Genomic DNA, 16,745 nt, shown 5'->3' on the forward strand with positions numbered 1-16,745 from the left:
TATTCAGTGTGTGAGACACTGCAGAAAGGACCTGATTGGACGTCCCTCGGCCTGTGCTCTGAGGAAATAAAACAACCGGGTCGTCACGGTTTAAAGAAGAAGAGGAGGAGGAGGAGGAAGGGTGTGTGAAATGTACATTGTATTTTTAATTTTTTTTTTTGTACCTTGGCTTTAATTTATTAAATATATCTAAGACTGCAGCGCCTGAGTCTTCGTTGTGTGTGTGTTCTGGAAAACACTTTTTTTCATCATCGCTGACACACACACAGTAGAAACAGGCTTCATTCACTTTGATTGCCTTTTTTTGGGAGTTATAGCCTGACAGATTGTTTAGGAACATTTGAAGATCTGGAGTCAGTCATCATTATTATTATTATTATTATTATTATTATTATCATTTATTGTTAGTATTATCAGTGGATGTATAAAGTTCCATGAAATGGAAATATAAATTAAAAAAACAAGTAAATGTGTTACTTTACAGCACTGCAAATGCCGGATCCTTTGTTTTGTTTAGTTGTCGTGAAAGCCAGATATAAATAAATAAATAAATACTGTTTCCTGACTTTAAAAAGCTAAAAACAAAACCTAATTTTTCGCTTTAAATATTTAGATTGTTTGCTAAATTCACAACTCAGTCCAGATCTCAGATTTACACATTTACTTTATCCTTTCAAAGAGTGATTTTTTTTTTTTTTTGTCACTTCCCACCTCGTTCGCTCGAAAGTCTTCCCAGCTGCGCATGCGCAACACGGTCAAGCGTCTCTTTCCCCCACGTGGGGTGCAGAGAGCGGTCCGCCCTGTCAGTCTGCAGACCTCTCCAGCCGAAAAGCACCGCCGGAGAAGTTTCTCCAGGACTCCTCGAGGCGTCTCAACCGTTCTTCATCCCGAAAAACAAGCACCGGAAGCGGCTGCACGTGAGTCGAGCTCACGCGCTCCTCGGCTAACTCTCTGTAGCCTCTTAGCAACGTTAGCTGCAAGAAACTACAAAACTCAGCCAGGGAAACTCACTTTTTACTTGTTACGGTGAACTTTCATCATTTTTTATCTGCATTTTTAACACATTCCGGCTTTAAAGCCGATGTGTTGCACACATGAGTGAAGTGTGTGTGTGTCTTTTACATGTAATGTCACAGTGTAATTAATATGCAGCTTTTAGTGTCTTTAAAAACAATAAAACACGATACACAGTGGTGTACTGCACTAAGTACATGTACTCGAGTACTGGACTTAAGAGCAGTTATTAAGTACTTAACTTCATGCTATACTTTTACTACACAACAGAGGCCAATATTGTACTTTTTACTACACTAAGTTACATTTATCTGACAGCTTGGCAGGTTTTGATTTTTAAGACACAAACATAAATCTACTTTATTTACGGATTAGGACAAAAAGTTGTATGTAAAGTAATTAATTTGAGCTTTTAATGATTTACCACGTGATGAACACGCTAATTGCATCCTTAATTATATTACACTAATGTATATTATTCTGAAATGTGCCATTCTGCACAATTTGTACTTTTTATTTTTGGTACTATTTTTTCTATATATAGCATTGCACACTGTAAAAGTAAAGTAAACTTCTTCCAAAACATACACCAGTACACTTTAGACATTGTTGGTTTAATTTAGCCGGTACTTTAATATTTAATATCTGGATTTCATTCAATTTTTGGTTGTTATACTGTCTCTCTTTGGATAAATCTGGAAGGATTTGAAGACTACTTTTAATAAAAGTAATTATTCTCCGTGTGGTTTGGGACTAACGGGAAGCTCCTGACTGAGCAGCGTGTGACCGGCCACGTGCACACAATCCACGTGCACGTGCACACAATCCACGTGCACACAATCCACGTGCACGTGCACACAATCCACGTGCACGTGCACACAATCCAGGAGCTAATTGAGTTTACAGTTTACTTCCATCTTGGTCATGAAAGATGTGGCATGTTTATAAAATGATCACTTTAGACTTTATTGCCTTTTAGACTTTTTGAAGGATACAGTTTATAACTGGTAAATAATATTATAGAAAATATTATACTTTAAGTGTAACTTGTGGTTCCTAGAGTCCTAAAAAGTAGGATGGGAGCCAGAGCCTTCAGTTATCAAGCTCCTCTTTTATGGAACCAGCTTCCACTTTCAGTCCTGGAGGCAGACACAGTCACCTCACTTAAGAATAGACTTAAGACTTTCCTGTTTAATAGTGCTTATAGTTAGGGCTGAATCAGGTTTGTCCTGGTCCAGCCCCTTGATATGCTGCTATAGGCTTATAGGCTGCTGGGGGATGTTTTAGGATACACTGAGCACCTCTCTCCTCTTCTCTCTCATTATGGATGTTTTAGGATACACTGAGCACCTATCTCCTCTTCTCTCTCTACTTATGGATGTTTTAGGATACACTGAGCACCTATCTCCTCTTCTCTCTCTACTTATGGATGTTTTAGGATACACTGAGCACCTCTCTCCTCTTCTCTCTCCTTATGGATGTTTTAGGATACACTGAGCACCTATCTCCTCTTCTCTCTCATTATGGATGTTTTAGGATACACTGAGCACCTATCTCCTCTTCTCTCTCATTATGGATGTTTTAGGATACACTGAGCACCTATCTCCTCTTCTCTCTACTTATTGATGTTTTAGGATACACTGAGCACCTATCTCCTCTTCTCTCTCTACTTATGGATGTTTTAGGATACACTGAGCACCTCTCCTCTTCTGCCATGAGACGACTGCAGAATTGCCTCCACACATTTCCTCGGTCTGAATAATCATACTACTTGTAATCGCAATAATACATTTATTTATAGAGCACTTAAAAAGTGGAATAAAATATCTATAAAGTGAATGATAAAATACATGTAACAAAAAAAAGTAAACAAGAAATTAAAAACTAACAAATCAGGCGGACAGCTCAGATAAAATTAGGATATGCTTTTACGATAAAAGAACGTTTGTCAAAGACAACGCCTTATTTCTTCGGGCGGGTCGTTCCAGAACCTATGGGCTCTTTTTTAGTTATAATTCTGGAAGAGACGGAAGAAAAGGTTCATACAGGATCAAATGGTCTAATATATCATCTGCCTTCGAGGTAATCAATAAGATCAATAGACTCAATGCAGAGGCTAAAGCCTGATCCCACCTCTTGGTTCTGGACGCCCGATATCTGATTATTGGTTTGTCTTCCTGACAATAGGAAGACGATGAGCACCGGCATTGACCTCAGAATATTGAGACGGGGTTCGACGACGTCATCTTTGACATTCTGTGATGTTTTTCTTATTTATTTTTTTATTAATGAAAGGTCTCCGTTTGAACCCGTCAGTCATGGCCGTCGTGAGGCTCTACAGTAACGAGGCGGTGAGCGGGCGCGCCGTGCAGAGGGCCGCCAGGCTCCACCCCCGGCTGTCCATCGCCACGGAGCTGTGCTACAACGTGGAGCTCACGGGTGAGTGTGAAGATGCTACGGTCCGATCCCGGTGACCCCACCATAGACCGAATATATGAGAAGTCGACGTAGTCACGGTGACCTCGCCCACTGGTTTGTGGGCCGCCACTTTGAAGCATAGACTCCTATACAACCAGAGGAGTCGCCCCCTGGTGGTCAGGAGAGAGAATGCAGCTTTAACACATGAAGCATAGACTTCTATACAACCAGAGGAGTCGCCCCCTGGTGGTCAGGAGAGAGAATGCAGCTTTAACACATGAAGCATAGACTTCTATACAACCAGAGGAGTCGCCACCTGGTGGTCAGTAGAGAGAATGCAGCTTTAACACATGAAGCATAGACTTCTATACAACCAGAGGAGTCGCCCCCTGATGGTCAGTAGAGAGAATGCAGCTTTTACACATGAAGCATAGACTTCTATACAACCAGAGGAGTCGCCACCTGGTGGTCAGTAGAGAGAATGCAGCTTTAACACATGAAGCATAGACTTCTATACAACCAGAGGAGTCGCCCCCTGGTGGTCAGGAGAGAGAATGCAGCTTTAACACATGAAGCCTAGACTTCTATACAACCAGAGGAGTCGCCCCCTGGTGGTCAGGAGAGAGAATGCATGTTGTTGTTGTTGTTGTTGTCGTCATTGTTTGCCTCCTGCTTTCCGCTGCAGGCTGTGAGCGTCTCAGTGCCGAGCAGAAGGAGGTCCTCCTCTGGTTGTTCCGTCCTCCCCTGCAAGCCGAGCCGCCGTCCGACGAGCCGCACCTCACCGAGGGCGGCGGGGGCACGCTGGTGGAGATCGGGCCGAGGTACTGCTGCACTGATGTGACCCCTGTTGCATGCTGGGAATCCGCCTTTTATAGTCGCCTGAGTGAAGCCGGGGCCAGAAGATGAAATCACCGACTCGATAAAAGCAGTTTGAACACGTCTTTTTTTTTTTTACAAAGACTACCGATTTAGTTTATAAATGCTTTAGAAACCGGAGCTCTTTAGAAATCTACATTCAACCAAATCAAACTGTTTCCAGGCTTTCTTTTCTCTCATGCATTTAACACTTCTTTCTCAACGGGGCTTGTACTAAAGGCAATAAAGCGGTTCATGGATATGAGACTTTACACTAGCAGTTCTTCCTCGCCGCAAAAGTCATAATCGCGAATATTTAACACGGTTACTCATCGACTAAAATTCAACATCTTTAAACTCCTTTTCATGTTTGTTGTTGTCGTTGTTGTTGTTGTCGTCGTCCTGCTCTTCAGGCTGAACTTCTCCACCGCCTGGTCCACAAACACCGTGTCCATCTGCCAGAGCGCCGGCCTCACCAACGTCACGCGGGTCGAGCTGTCTCGCAGGTTTCTAATCAAGGTTTGCAGACACACACACACACACACACACACACACAATATCGTGTTTCCAGAGCACCGATTGGGGGATCAGCCTGAGGAGATCTGTGGCTCTCTTCCGGCCTCAGGGTGGCGCCGGCGTGACGGAGCCCGACGGGGACCTGAGCCGGCTGATCGACAGCCTGTACGACGGCATGACCGAATGCATCTACCGGCGTCCCGTCACCTCCTTCGCCGTGGCAACCGAGCCGCAGCCGGTGTTCGAGGTGGACGTCCTGGGGGAGGGCCGCGCGGCTCTGCAGGTGGCGAACGACGACCTGGGTGAGACTCCGCCCCCTTTTTCCCCATCTCTCGTTAGCTCAGAGCCTCTTAATTGATTCACTGACCCTTCCTCTCGGGTCACATGACGCACAACGTCGTTACTCAGCCGGTTCGAAGTCACGGGACGCCGGCGCTGGTTATCGTGCACCCATTGAAGCATTTTGATTTAGTGGACAGTGAGACGCTGAAGAAGGTGATATTATTATATATTTAGTGAAAGAATAACGGCTGAATTAGCTGATGATAATGTTGAGTATTTTAATTATGATTGAATACATCTTTAGTTAATTATTGATGCATTAAAGAGTACACAGTGGTGTACTCTTTAATGCATCAATAATTATAATCAAATAATATTCTGTAATACATATTAAATGCCTTTCTGCACAATGTACTGAAAAGTAGATTTTGATGCAAAACTTGAGTCTCTCTCTATTTCTCTCTCTCTCTCTTTCTCTTTCTCTCTATTTCTCTCTCTCTATTTCTCTCTATTTCTATTTCTCTCTCTCTGAAATCATCTAAATATTCATCCATTGCGTTGGAAATCTTTCATTTAGACTCACAGAGTTTAATATAAGGAACTCTAATTAAATGACATTGCATCATCTGAAAGCTGTATTAATAGTAATTGTAAAGTTGAAAAAATGCAGAGGATACTGAATGGTGCTTATAGACGTGCATGTGCACGTGCACGTGCATGTGGTTTGATGAATTGCGTTAAATGAACACAAACTTCTTTTGTAGGTTTGTGTTTTAGTGGAAAAAGACGAAGAAAAACATGAAATGTTTGCTTTTTAGTAGCAGAATCTCATCATGTGGGTGTGTTGTTGTTGTTGTTGTTGTTGTTGTTGTTGTTCCAGGGCTGGCCTTTGACTCCTGGGATCTGGACTTCTACACGTCGATGTTCCAGAGGATTAAAAGGAACCCCACCAGCGTGGAGTGTTTCGACCTGGCCCAGTCCAACAGGTCATTTTACATATGTTACGCTGGTTGTTGTTGTTTACTCTCTCGTCCATCAAGGTTATTTTAAATGTTACGCTGGTTGTTGTTGTTTACTCTTTCCTCTGGTCCCCAGCGAGCACAGCCGCCACTGGTTCTTCAGAGGCCGCATGGAGATCGATGGGCAGCAGCAGAAGGAGACGCTCTTCAGCCTCATCATGGACACCCAGAGGAACAGCAACCACAACAACGTCATCCAGTTCTGTGACAACAGCAGGTGTGTGTGTGTGTGTGTGTGTTTCTGTTCACACTGACTCACCGTGTGTGTCTGTTCACACTGACTGTGTGTGTGTGTGTGTGTCCAGTGGTATCAGAGGGATGCAGCTGGAGTGCATTTACCCAGAAGACCCCTCCACAGCGAGCCCCTACGAGACGCGGCGCTCGCTGAGACACGTCATCTTCACGGCCGAGACGCACAACTTCCCGACAGGTCGCACAAAACCTTGTGTTTGACTCTTAAAGGAACAGTCACCAAACAGTGTGTTTGACTCTTAAAGGAACAGTGACCAAACATTGTGTTTGACTCTTACAGGAACAGTCACCAAACATTGTGTTTGACTCTTAAAGGAACAGTCACCAAACATTGTGTTTGACTCTTAAAGGAACAGTCACCAAACATTGTGTTTGACTCTTAAAGGAACAGTCACTAAACATAAAGGAACAGTCACCAAACATTGTGTTTGACTCTTAAAGGAACAGTCACCAAACATAAAGGAACAGTCACCAAACATTGTGTTTGACTCTTAAAGAAACAGTCACCAAACATTGTGTTTGACTCTTAAAGGAACAGTCACCAAACATTGTGTTTGACTTTTAAAGGAACAGTCACCAAACATTGTTGTGTGAGGCAATTTGTTCTCATTTCGGGCAATTTCCCGGTGAAGTGTTCTTTTTAAAGTGTCCTTTTGTTTGTTTGTTTGTTTCTTCTGTTTTCATACTCGACCCCCGTCTGACACCGTAGGCGTGGCCCCGTTCAGCGGCGCGACCACCGGCGCCGGAGGTCGTATCCGAGACGTCCAGAGCGCGGGACGCGGAGGCCACGTCATCGCCGGCACCGCGGGGTACTGCTTCGGCAACCTGCACGTCCCAGGTCCGCTACACGGCGAGGCGTCGACGTTCTTCGCTCTCGAAGCGCTCGGCGGTTTGATAATTAACGATGCTCTTGTCGCCGTAGGTTACGATCTGCCCTGGGAGTCCGAGGGGGAGGGCTGGGAGTACCCGTCCAGCTTCGCCTCTCCGCTGCAGGTGGCCGTCGAGGCCAGCGACGGAGCCTCGGACTACGGCAACAAGTTCGGAGAACCGGTCCTGGCGGGTTAGAGAAACCCACCGAAGGGGTTTTCTGTTTTCTCCGTTAATTGTTTAGTCTTTAAACTGTAAAAAAAAATGTACAATTGTCTTTAATTAGTTTTGTCCAAATCCTGAAGATATTCAATAACTTACTGACGGCAAATCCTCGCAGTCGAGGAGCTGAACTCGAGTATCAGAGGAGCTGCTGATGGAGTGGTAGATCTAATATATTACTAATCTTTACAGCTAATCATTATTGATTACTCTGTGGTTGTTTCTTTTTAATTATACATCAATCTTGTGTAAAAGCCTTAGAGAAGAGGAGATGTTTTTTGGATAAAACCAGAACATGTGTCTCGTGTCAAAGTCTGTTCTTTTATCTGATTAGTTCCACATAAAAAAAACTAAAAGAATATTTCTAGAATGTAAATAATTTTTCAGTGTCGTTTCAACCGGATAAATAACTCAAACAACTGTTTTTTCATTTGTCGTCATTGATTTCTCCCGATTCCCTCCCTCCCTCCCCAGGCTTCGCTCGATCCTTCGGCATGCGGCTGGCGGGCGGAGAGCGCCGCGAGTGGATCAAGCCGATCATGTTCAGCGGCGGCCTCGGAGCCATCGAGGACGCACACGTGAAGAAGGAGGCGGCGGAGACCGGTAATGCACGCGCCAACGCGTTTTAACCCGACGGCTAGATTTACACATTTTTTAACGTGTGTCTCTCCCCCCATCCGTCCTCCTCCCCCCCATCCGTCCTCCTCCCCCCCATCCGTCCTCCTCCCCCCCACCGCGTCGTCCATCAGGGATGGAGGTGGTGAAGATCGGAGGGCCCGTGTACAGAATCGGCGTGGGAGGCGGCGCCGCCTCCTCCGTGCAAGTACGCTCTCCGTCCGCCGGTGACTGTCGCACAGGCAGCGCGACGACCTTTTACAAGCGTTGTTTTGTGGCTCTCAGGTTCAGGGGGACAACGCCAGCGCCCGGGACCTGGGCGCGGTGCAGCGGGGCGACGCCGAGATGGAGCAGAAGATGAACCGAGCTCTCAGGGCGTGTCTGGAGAGAAGCGACGGGAACCCCATCTGCAGCATCCACGACCAGGGAGCGGGAGGAAACGGTGGGAACCGGCTTCTTGGTTTTCACGATTTATGTATTTAAAAAAAACTTAAAATCACGTTCTCATCATCATCATCATCATCATCAGGTAATGTGCTTAAGGAGCTCAGCGAGCCAGCGGGAGCCGTCATCTACTGCAGCAGATTCAAGGTAATCGGGCACATGAAGCAGGGCGGCCCTCTATTGTTTTTTAAAAAAGCTCAAACTAAAAATAGAACAGTCGAAGGATATTTCCGTGAATCCTTTCCTCCATTTCTTTTTTCCCCGTTGGTCTTTGCCTTAATAGAAAGGTGACCCCACGCTGAGTGTGCTGGAGCTGTGGGGGGCGGAGTACCAGGAGAGCAACGCCCTGCTGCTCCGCCCGGCCGACAGGGACTTCCTGGAGAGGGTGTGCCGCAGGGAGAAGTGTCCCGTGGACTTCGTGGGGAACATCACCGGAGACGGCAAGGCACGTTTCAGCCGGGACGCACGTTTCCCATGTTGCTGCTAAAACGACCGATAAAAATACAAATGTTTTCAACCTGATTTCTGACCCCCGCAGATCGTGCTGGTGGACGACGAGGGGGCCGCCGGGGGCCGCCGTCCCGTCGACCTGCAGCTGGAGTGGGTCCTGGGCAAGATGCCGCAGAAGGAGTTCAAGATGGAGCGCCTGGCCCAGACGCTGCAGCCTCTGGCTCTCCCCGCCGGGCTGAAGGTCAAAGACGCCCTGGAGCGAGTTCTGCGTTTGCCGGCCGTGGCGTCCAAACGCTATCTGACCAACAAGGTGTTGCCCCTCCCCCTCTCACCTTGCTCTTAGAAGTACATCCGTGTGGACACGTAGTGACTCTCCGTGTCTTTCCCCCCCCCCCCCTTTTCAGGTGGACCGGTCCGTGACGGGGCTGGTTGCCCAGCAACAGTGCGTCGGCCCCCTCCACACCCCGTTGGCCGACGCGGCCGTCGTCGCTCTGTCGCCGTTCGGCCTAGAGGGAGCGGCCACCGCCATCGGCGAGCAGCCAATCAAAGGCCTGGTGTGTCCCGCGGCCGGGGCTCGCATGGCGGTCGGAGAGGCGCTGACCAACCTGGCGTTCGCCAGAGTCACGGCTCTGAAGGTGAGCGCAGCCAATCAGAAGGGAGCCTGCTTTTGTCTTAAATATGATATTCAGGTTAACACTAAGTGGCTACTTGTGAATAGGGAATATATATAAAGAATATAAATAATAGATATCAGCATGAAAACCTCCCCAGTTGATAACTTACTGTAAGATAAACACATTTTGTGTCGTAAGTTTTCATAAAACGTTTTGTTTGAACAGATTATATCATCAGTCAAAGGTTTTTTAAAAAGGGAATTTTATATAACTCTTTGTATCACTCCATAGATAAAGACTGGCAATAAATAATTGATTAAATGTTGTATTAATCAGGCTGTGGATGATATATGAAAAAAAACCTCTGAATATACGGAGGAATGAAACTGGACGCTAATAGACAAAGAAGTAAAATAAACACCTTCATGTGTATTTCTCTTCACTAGATATAATATCCAAAAATAGAATGTTTTTGCCTTGAAATAGATCTCTCTCTCCCTCCCTCTCTCCCTCTCTCTCTCTTGTTTCAGGACGTGAAGTGCAGCGGTAACTGGATGTGGGCCGCCAAGCTGCCTGGCGAGGGCGCCCGTCTGTGGGACGCCTGCCAGGCCATGTGCGAGGTCATGGGTCAGCTGGGCGTGGCCGTCGACGGGGGCAAGGACTCCCTGAGCATGGCCGCCAGAGTGGGCAAAGAGACGGTCAAGGCTCCGGGTACCCGACCCTGAAGAGAGCATCAGCGTGCACGGCCGCGTGTGAACGTAATACTGAGTTTTAACTTTGTCTTTCCCGTCTCAGGCGCTCTGGTTATTTCGGCGTACGCCGTTTGTCCCGACATCACGGCCACCGTGACCCCCGACCTGGAGGATCCAGACGGCAAAGGTATTCTTCTCTCCCCCCCCCTCCACCTCCCCCATAATGTGATGACGATAAAGACCCGCAACGAATAAACACAATATTTTGTGCATTTTAGCTTTTACGTTTCCTGTGGTTCAGAACCGGGTTAGAATTTATTATTTTAAAATAGCTTTTTGAGCTCCTTTTTGCAGGACACACTTATGGTCTGTCTGCATGCGAGAGGCAACGGCGATGTTAACAGAACTCACAGATATCGCCCCGGCAACCGCTCTAACGTGTCAATAAGATGCATCATGTTTACCTCTGAGCCTCCTGCTGCCTTGTTGGAGCCAGCAGAAACATACGTGGCAAAATAAGATGAACACGTATTTAAATTTTAAACACCGAAGATAATACACAAACCTTGTTGTGAGCAGTTTCATTACATCCAACGGGATAACAGGGTCATGCTTTCTGGGAAGAGACGTGGCTGTTTTTCAAATGTGTTATTGGCAATTCGACCACAGGCTTTTTATTTTTATATATATATATATTTAATTAATTAATTTTTTTTTAAATATAAAAAATATATATATATCTCTAAAAAATATATATTAAAATAAATATATATATAACATTATATATATATTTTTTAAAGATATATATATATATATATTTATTTTATTTAATTTTTTTAAATATAAAAAATATATATATCTCTAAAAAATATATATATATTAAAATAAATATATATATATATATATATATTTATAAAATGTTTGCATGAAATCAGATTGCTCTTAATCAGAATTGAGATGCGTCCTCATCTCACACGTCGTCCTCTGTCTGCAGGCGTCCTCTTGTGGGTTCCTCTCAGTCCGGGCCGCCATCGCCTGGGCGGCTCGGCCCTGGCTCAGTGCTACAGCCAGCTGGGGGACTGCTCTCCGGACCTGGAGCAGCCGCAGCTGTTTGCCGCCTGCTTCAACGCCACGCAGGGACTCCTCCGCGGTGAGCTCGCCCACCTACTCTGTGATTTACGGTGCTAATTGTTCTTTAGCTTGCTCTCATTTTAAGGCCACCGCTTTGTGCCACCTGGTGGATCTTTTTGTTTTGTTTTTTAATTCTGTATTTTTGTAGATTTGATATCATTTACAGAGAAGTCCCGGCAGCCTAAATGTTTCACACAAAGATAACAAAACAGCAAACGGTTAAAAAAACATTGATAAAATAAAATAAAGGATAGGGCAAATACATTTAGTGCACAAATAATCCTTAATCCCGTTTTATTATCCTGCATGCTTTTAGAATAATCTAGTTTGAAGTATTGGGTAATATAAAGCAGACAAAACCAACTATAAATTAAATTTGAAATAGCTTTAAATTGTTTCTATGTCTGTTCCTCCAGACCGTCTGCTGACCGCGGGGCACGACGTCAGCGACGGAGGCCTCATCTCCTGCCTGCTGGAGATGGCGTTTGCCGGAAACCGCGGGATCGACGTCGAGTTGCCGTCGCAAGGAGCCGGAGGTCAGCGAGCCGATGGGGGGAACAACACTGTGTCCGTTGTGCAATCGGTGGGGGGGGGGAACTCATGCAGATGTTTGTATTTGCTCCCACGCAGTCCTGGAGCTGCTGTTCAGCGAGGAGCTGGGTTTGGTTCTGGAGGCTTCGCAGCTCGACGCGGACGCCGTGTGCCAGAGGTACGGCGACGCCGGCGTGCGCTGTCACCGCGTCGGGAGAACCCGCGGCTTCGGACCGGAGGCCGAGGTGAGGCTCGGGTAACGCGGGTGTCAGCGGGGTTTTCGTCTCGTCCGTGGTGACCGACGCGTTCTCCTTTTCCCCCTCGCTCTCGTCTTTCAGGTCAGCGTCTGCGTGGACGGACAGGAGGTGCTGAGAGAGCCGCTGCCTCGCCTCCGAGCATTGTGGGAGGACACCAGTTTCCAGCTGGAGCGCCTCCAGGCCAATGAGATCTGTGTCAAGCAGGAAGAGGAAGGGCTAGCCGAGAGGACGCAGCCCTACTTCAAGCTGACCTTTGACCCCTCCGACGCGCCCAGCATCAGCCAGCTCAGTAAGACCAAAGAGCAGCGGCACCTATTTACAACCATCTAGTGTATTCAAACACGTTGCAAGTAATCCTTCAATCATTTAATTACTACATTAATACTTTTCTCTATAATATGTGCAAAAATAATGATACACGGCCTTCAAAATCCATTCCAGATAAAGATCCAGTGCAGTGATTTTAAACTCTTTGGGTAGTTTTATAGATGTAATTATTGTTCTTTCAGGGCCTCGCGTGGCCGTGGTCCGGGAGGAGGGCAGCAACGGGGACCGGGAGATGTCCGTGTCGCTGCACATGGCCGGCTTCCAGGTGACTTATCGAGCTTCATTAACGTGTGTGTGTGTGTGTGTGTGTGTGTGTGTGTGTGTGTGTGACGCTTGTTGTTTGCTTATGTTTGTGCAGGTGTGGGACGTCAACATGCAGGACCTGTGCTCCGGATCCGTGACTCTGGAGTCCTTCAAAGCGGTCGTGTTTGTCGGTGGATTCAGCTACGCGGACGTCCTCGGATCGGCTAAAGGCAAATAAACGACCACACGATCTCTCACACACACACACACACACACACACACACACACACACACACACACACACACACACACACACACTCTGTTTAACTCCGTTCATCCTCCGTGACAGGCTGGGCGGCCACTGTCGCATACAACCCCAAAGCCAAGGCCGAGTTCGATCGCTTCCGGCGCCGGGCCGACACGCTGAGTCTGGGCGTCTGCAACGGCTGCCAGCTGATGGCGCTGCTGGGCTGGGTGGGAGCGGACGAGGGCGCAGCCGGTAAGAAGGAGAACTGATGCTGAGACGGTGCATCAAGCTGTACGGTGACGAGACTGACGCTTTGCAATCCCCCTCCCCTCCCTCTCCCCCCCCCCCTCCCCTCCTCCCAGAGACCGAAGTGGTGCTGACCCACAATAAGTCCGGCCGGTTCGAGTCTCGGTTCGTCAGCGTTGGGATCCAGGAGTCCCCCTCCGTCTGGCTCCGGGGCATGCAGGGCTCGGCTCTGGGAGTCTGGGTTGCACACGGAGAAGGTACGGGACCTGTAAAGTCCCCCACTTGTGGGGGGGGGTGGGGGGTGGGGGGCCTTTCATTGGTTTAATTCTGCTGACTCATCACGTCACAGGCTGTAATCAAACAGCTGTGTTGGATATTGATCGACCTCCTTCCTTCTTTCACAGGTCTGATGCAATTCCGTAGCTCGCTGGCCGAGGACCGGATCATTTCTGGTGGGCTCGCCCCCCTCCGTTACCTTGACGACCAGGGTCGCCCCACCGAGGAGTACCCTCTGAACCCCAACGGCTCCCCGCGGGGCGTCGCGGGGCTCTGCTCCGGGGACGGGAGGCACCTGGCCATGATGCCCCACCCGGAGCGCTGCACCCTGGGGTGGCAGTGGCCCTGGGCCCCGAGGGACTTCAGGCAGTCTCTCACGCCGTCGCCGTGGTTACGCATGTTCGAGAACGCAGCTGCCTGGTGCATCAGCGCGGAGGGTTAATACTCTGTTTACCAAAGTCGTAGTTTGTCCCCTCTTTGGGGTCAACGCTCTCATACTTTATGACTCGGAGGCGGTTCTTGACTTTGGTACAAATCTTTGTAAAGAAAGAATACAATCGGGTCCGCTGACGTTATCGGTGTTGCTCTGCTGAAAGAAATTAGCAAATAAATACACCATAAAAACCACAGAAGCATGTGTAGTGTGTCATTTTTTTGGTAATTTTTATAAATATCCTTTATTTTACACAAACATACATTCCTATAAGTATTTACAAAGTACTATTACTGACATGAGAAGCTTGTAGTACAAATGACACCAGACAGTTTTTTGGGAGGGAGGTACAAATTATGGATTGAAATAAAAAAAGAATATATATATACATGTGTATATATATATATATATATATATATATATAATTTTTTTTTTTTTAAATATATATATATATATATATATTTTGGATTTTTCAGTCATATTTCTATCATATATATATATATATATATATATATATATATATATATAAAAATTAATTTATGAAAATGCAATTTAAATTGAGGATTATACTCCCAACTAAACCCTCCAGCAACTGAAATATACGGAATAAAAAATTGTAACCACAGCTGACTGTCTTTAAATCCACTAGTCCAACGAGCTGCAGCCAGAAGTAAGACATCCAATAATAGTCGCACATCTCGTCTACAGAGAGCTCCCCATCGCAGGATGGCGTCCTGCGCTCTCTGGCGCCATCTGCTGGTTGATGTTGATAACGCAGATGAGGAGCAGGATGTCCGCCACCGGGTCGTCCAGGACCCCCAGCAGGCCGTCTCCAGGGGGTTCGCCGACGGGGAGACGGGGTCCGGGGGAGGGGGGGAGAGGGACACCACGGTGCCCACGCAGCACAGGGCCATCCTCCGATGGTGCCCAGGCTTCGGGGCAGCAACTGGAGCAGGAGGGGAGCGTCGCACAGGTAGTCGGTCACCTGGAGGGAGGAGGGGGCGGGGCGTGGCGGGGGGGGTCAGATGGTTCAAAGGGTTCCAAAAGCATTCAAACGTGATAGATGGTTTGTACTTTTATATTGTGTGTTTCCCTTTAAAGTAAGAATTGTACTGAACAATATAAGACAACAAATACAGTTAACATTTAATGTTTTTAGAAAAGAAGACTTGCATTTTATTATGGATTTTGCTAAATGGACCTGGCATTGATGTCAGCTGTCAATAATGTTTATACTATAATAATTACCTGAGAGTATTTTTTATTAGTGAATAAAGATACAGATTTTCTGCCAGAGGACATTCCTTATGATCTAATATGGTATGGTAATAATAATAATAATAATACATTTTTTTTAATGGATTGCATATAATAAAACAAATCTATTTATATATATATATATATATATATATTTAAAAAAAAATATATATAAACAACAGCGTGGAAAATATTTCTGTTTAAACTCAAAATTCACTATCTGCCTTTTGATTTCATCATAAGAGCATGTGAAGGAGGTCCATGTGAAGGAGGTCCATGGAGGTCCATGTGAAGGAGGTCCATGGAGGTCCATGTGAAGGAGGTCCATGGAGGTCCATGTGAAGGAGGTCCATGTGAAGGAGGTCCATGGAGGTCCATGTGAAGGAGGTCCATGGAGGTCCATGTGAAGGAGGTCCATGGAGGTCCATGTGAAGGAGGTCCATGTGAAGGAGGTCCATGGAGGTCCATGGGAAGGAGGTCCATGTGAAGGAGGTCCATGGAGGTCCATGTGAAGGAGGTCCGTGTGAAGGAGGTCCGTGTGAAGCAGGTCCGTGTGAAGGAGGTCCATGGAGGTCCGTGTGAAGGAGGTCCGTGTGAAGCAGGTCCGTGTGAAGGAGGTCCGTGTGAAGGAGGGTCCGTGTGAAGCAGGTCCGTGTGAAGGAGGTCCGTGTGAAGGAGGTCCGTGTGAAGGAGGGTCCGTGTGAAGGAGGTCCGTGTGAAGGAGGTCCGTGTGAAGGAGGGTCCGTGTGAAGGAGGTCCATGTGAAGGAGGTCCATGTGAAGGAGGGTCCGTGTGAAGGAGGTCCATGTGAAGGAGGTCCATGTGAAGGAGGGTCCGTGTGAAGGAGGTCCGTGTGAAGGAGGGTCCATGTGAAGCAGGTCCATGTGAAGGAGGTCCGTGTGAAGGAGGTCCATGTGAAGGAGGTCCATGTGAAGGAGGTCCGTGTGAAGGAGGGTCCGTGTGAAGGAGGTCCGTGTGAAGGAGGTCCGTGTGAAGGAGGTCCGTGTGAAGGAGGTCCATGTGAAGGAGGTCCATGTGAAGGAGGTCCGTGTGAAGGAGGTCCGTGTGAAGGAGGGTCCATGTGAAGGAGGTCCGTGTGAAGGAGGTCCATGTGAAGGAGGTCCATGTGAAGGAGGTCCATGTGAAGGAGGTCCGTGTGAAGGAGGTCCATGTGAAGGAGGTCCATGTGAAGGAGGTCCGTGTGGGGAATCGGTTGTGTACGTATTCCAAAGGAAAGGTAACACTCATCCCAAGTAGGGCAGCTGGGTGTGTCACAGGTGTGCAACCAGTAACTCCAGACACCTCCATTGTCTGAATCTACTGGCTGTATCGAGCCATAAGTCCTTGAGGTCGCTTTAAGCGGTATTCCTGTTACCAAACCCATTAGTGGAGGAGAGAGTTGCGTCACCTGATACCCACACAGGTAAAGTGGGTGTAGAATAGGGGGAAACTACCCTGGAAGGACTGTGAGAATAGTTTCTATGAGGAGGTTCAGATGAAGTGTTACTGACCCTTCGCGGGGCTCCAGAATAACGGT

The 16,745-nt window shown here is 47.2% G+C and overlaps 2 protein-coding genes across 3 annotated transcripts in view; one reads left to right on the plus strand and one right to left on the minus strand.

The window, feature by feature from the left end:
* The first annotated feature begins 754 nt into the window (after positions 1-754).
* pfas (phosphoribosylformylglycinamidine synthase) lies at positions 755-14,074 on the plus strand. Of its 2 annotated transcripts, none has more exons than XM_034531477.1 (28): positions 755-917; positions 3,310-3,453; positions 4,118-4,253; positions 4,701-4,806; positions 4,913-5,105; positions 5,966-6,071; positions 6,181-6,321; positions 6,410-6,534; positions 7,066-7,194; positions 7,279-7,416; positions 7,920-8,048; positions 8,195-8,268; positions 8,346-8,502; positions 8,590-8,651; positions 8,788-8,949; positions 9,043-9,264; positions 9,359-9,589; positions 10,099-10,279; positions 10,364-10,447; positions 11,255-11,410; positions 11,808-11,927; positions 12,022-12,167; positions 12,261-12,468; positions 12,689-12,771; positions 12,865-12,979; positions 13,099-13,248; positions 13,359-13,499; positions 13,647-14,074. In XM_034531477.1, exons 2-28 carry the CDS (start codon positions 3,333-3,335, stop codon positions 13,958-13,960), a joined length of 3,930 nt encoding a protein of 1,309 aa, XP_034387368.1. In that variant the 5' UTR covers positions 755-917; positions 3,310-3,332; the 3' UTR covers positions 13,961-14,074. The 2 variants fall into 2 exon arrangements, with proteins under 2 accessions (XP_034387368.1, XP_034387369.1); XM_034531478.1 differs by having other exon boundaries at positions 3,331-3,453.
* Positions 14,075-14,653: 579 nt separating this feature from the next.
* Positions 14,654-16,745, minus strand: part of si:dkey-183n20.15 (RING-HC_RNF170 domain-containing protein) — a 4,849-nt gene continuing 2,757 nt past the window's right edge. The window contains 4 exon segments of the mRNA XM_034531355.1: positions 14,654-14,781; positions 14,784-14,864; positions 14,867-14,936; positions 16,720-16,745. The exon segment at positions 16,720-16,745 is cut by the window's right edge and continues 11 nt beyond it. Coding sequence (XP_034387246.1) covers positions 14,654-14,781; positions 14,784-14,864; positions 14,867-14,936; positions 16,720-16,745 — 305 coding nt within the window.

Source organism: Cyclopterus lumpus, chromosome 4 (genome assembly GCF_009769545.1).
Source record: "Cyclopterus lumpus isolate fCycLum1 chromosome 4, fCycLum1.pri, whole genome shotgun sequence".
NCBI classification, from domain to species: domain Eukaryota; kingdom Metazoa; phylum Chordata; class Actinopteri; order Perciformes; family Cyclopteridae; genus Cyclopterus; species Cyclopterus lumpus.

Coding starts and splice junctions, on each gene's coding strand:
- pfas (XM_034531477.1), top strand. CDS start 3,333: ATGGCCGTCGTGAGGCTCTACAGTAACGAGGCGGTGAGCGGGCGCGCC. Junction 6,535..7,065: donor GACGCACAACTTCCCGACAG/GTCGCACAAAAC, acceptor CTGACACCGTAG/GCGTGGCCCCGTTCAGCGGC. Junction 13,500..13,646: donor CTGGGTTGCACACGGAGAAG/GTACGGGACCTG, acceptor CTTCTTTCACAG/GTCTGATGCAATTCCGTAGC.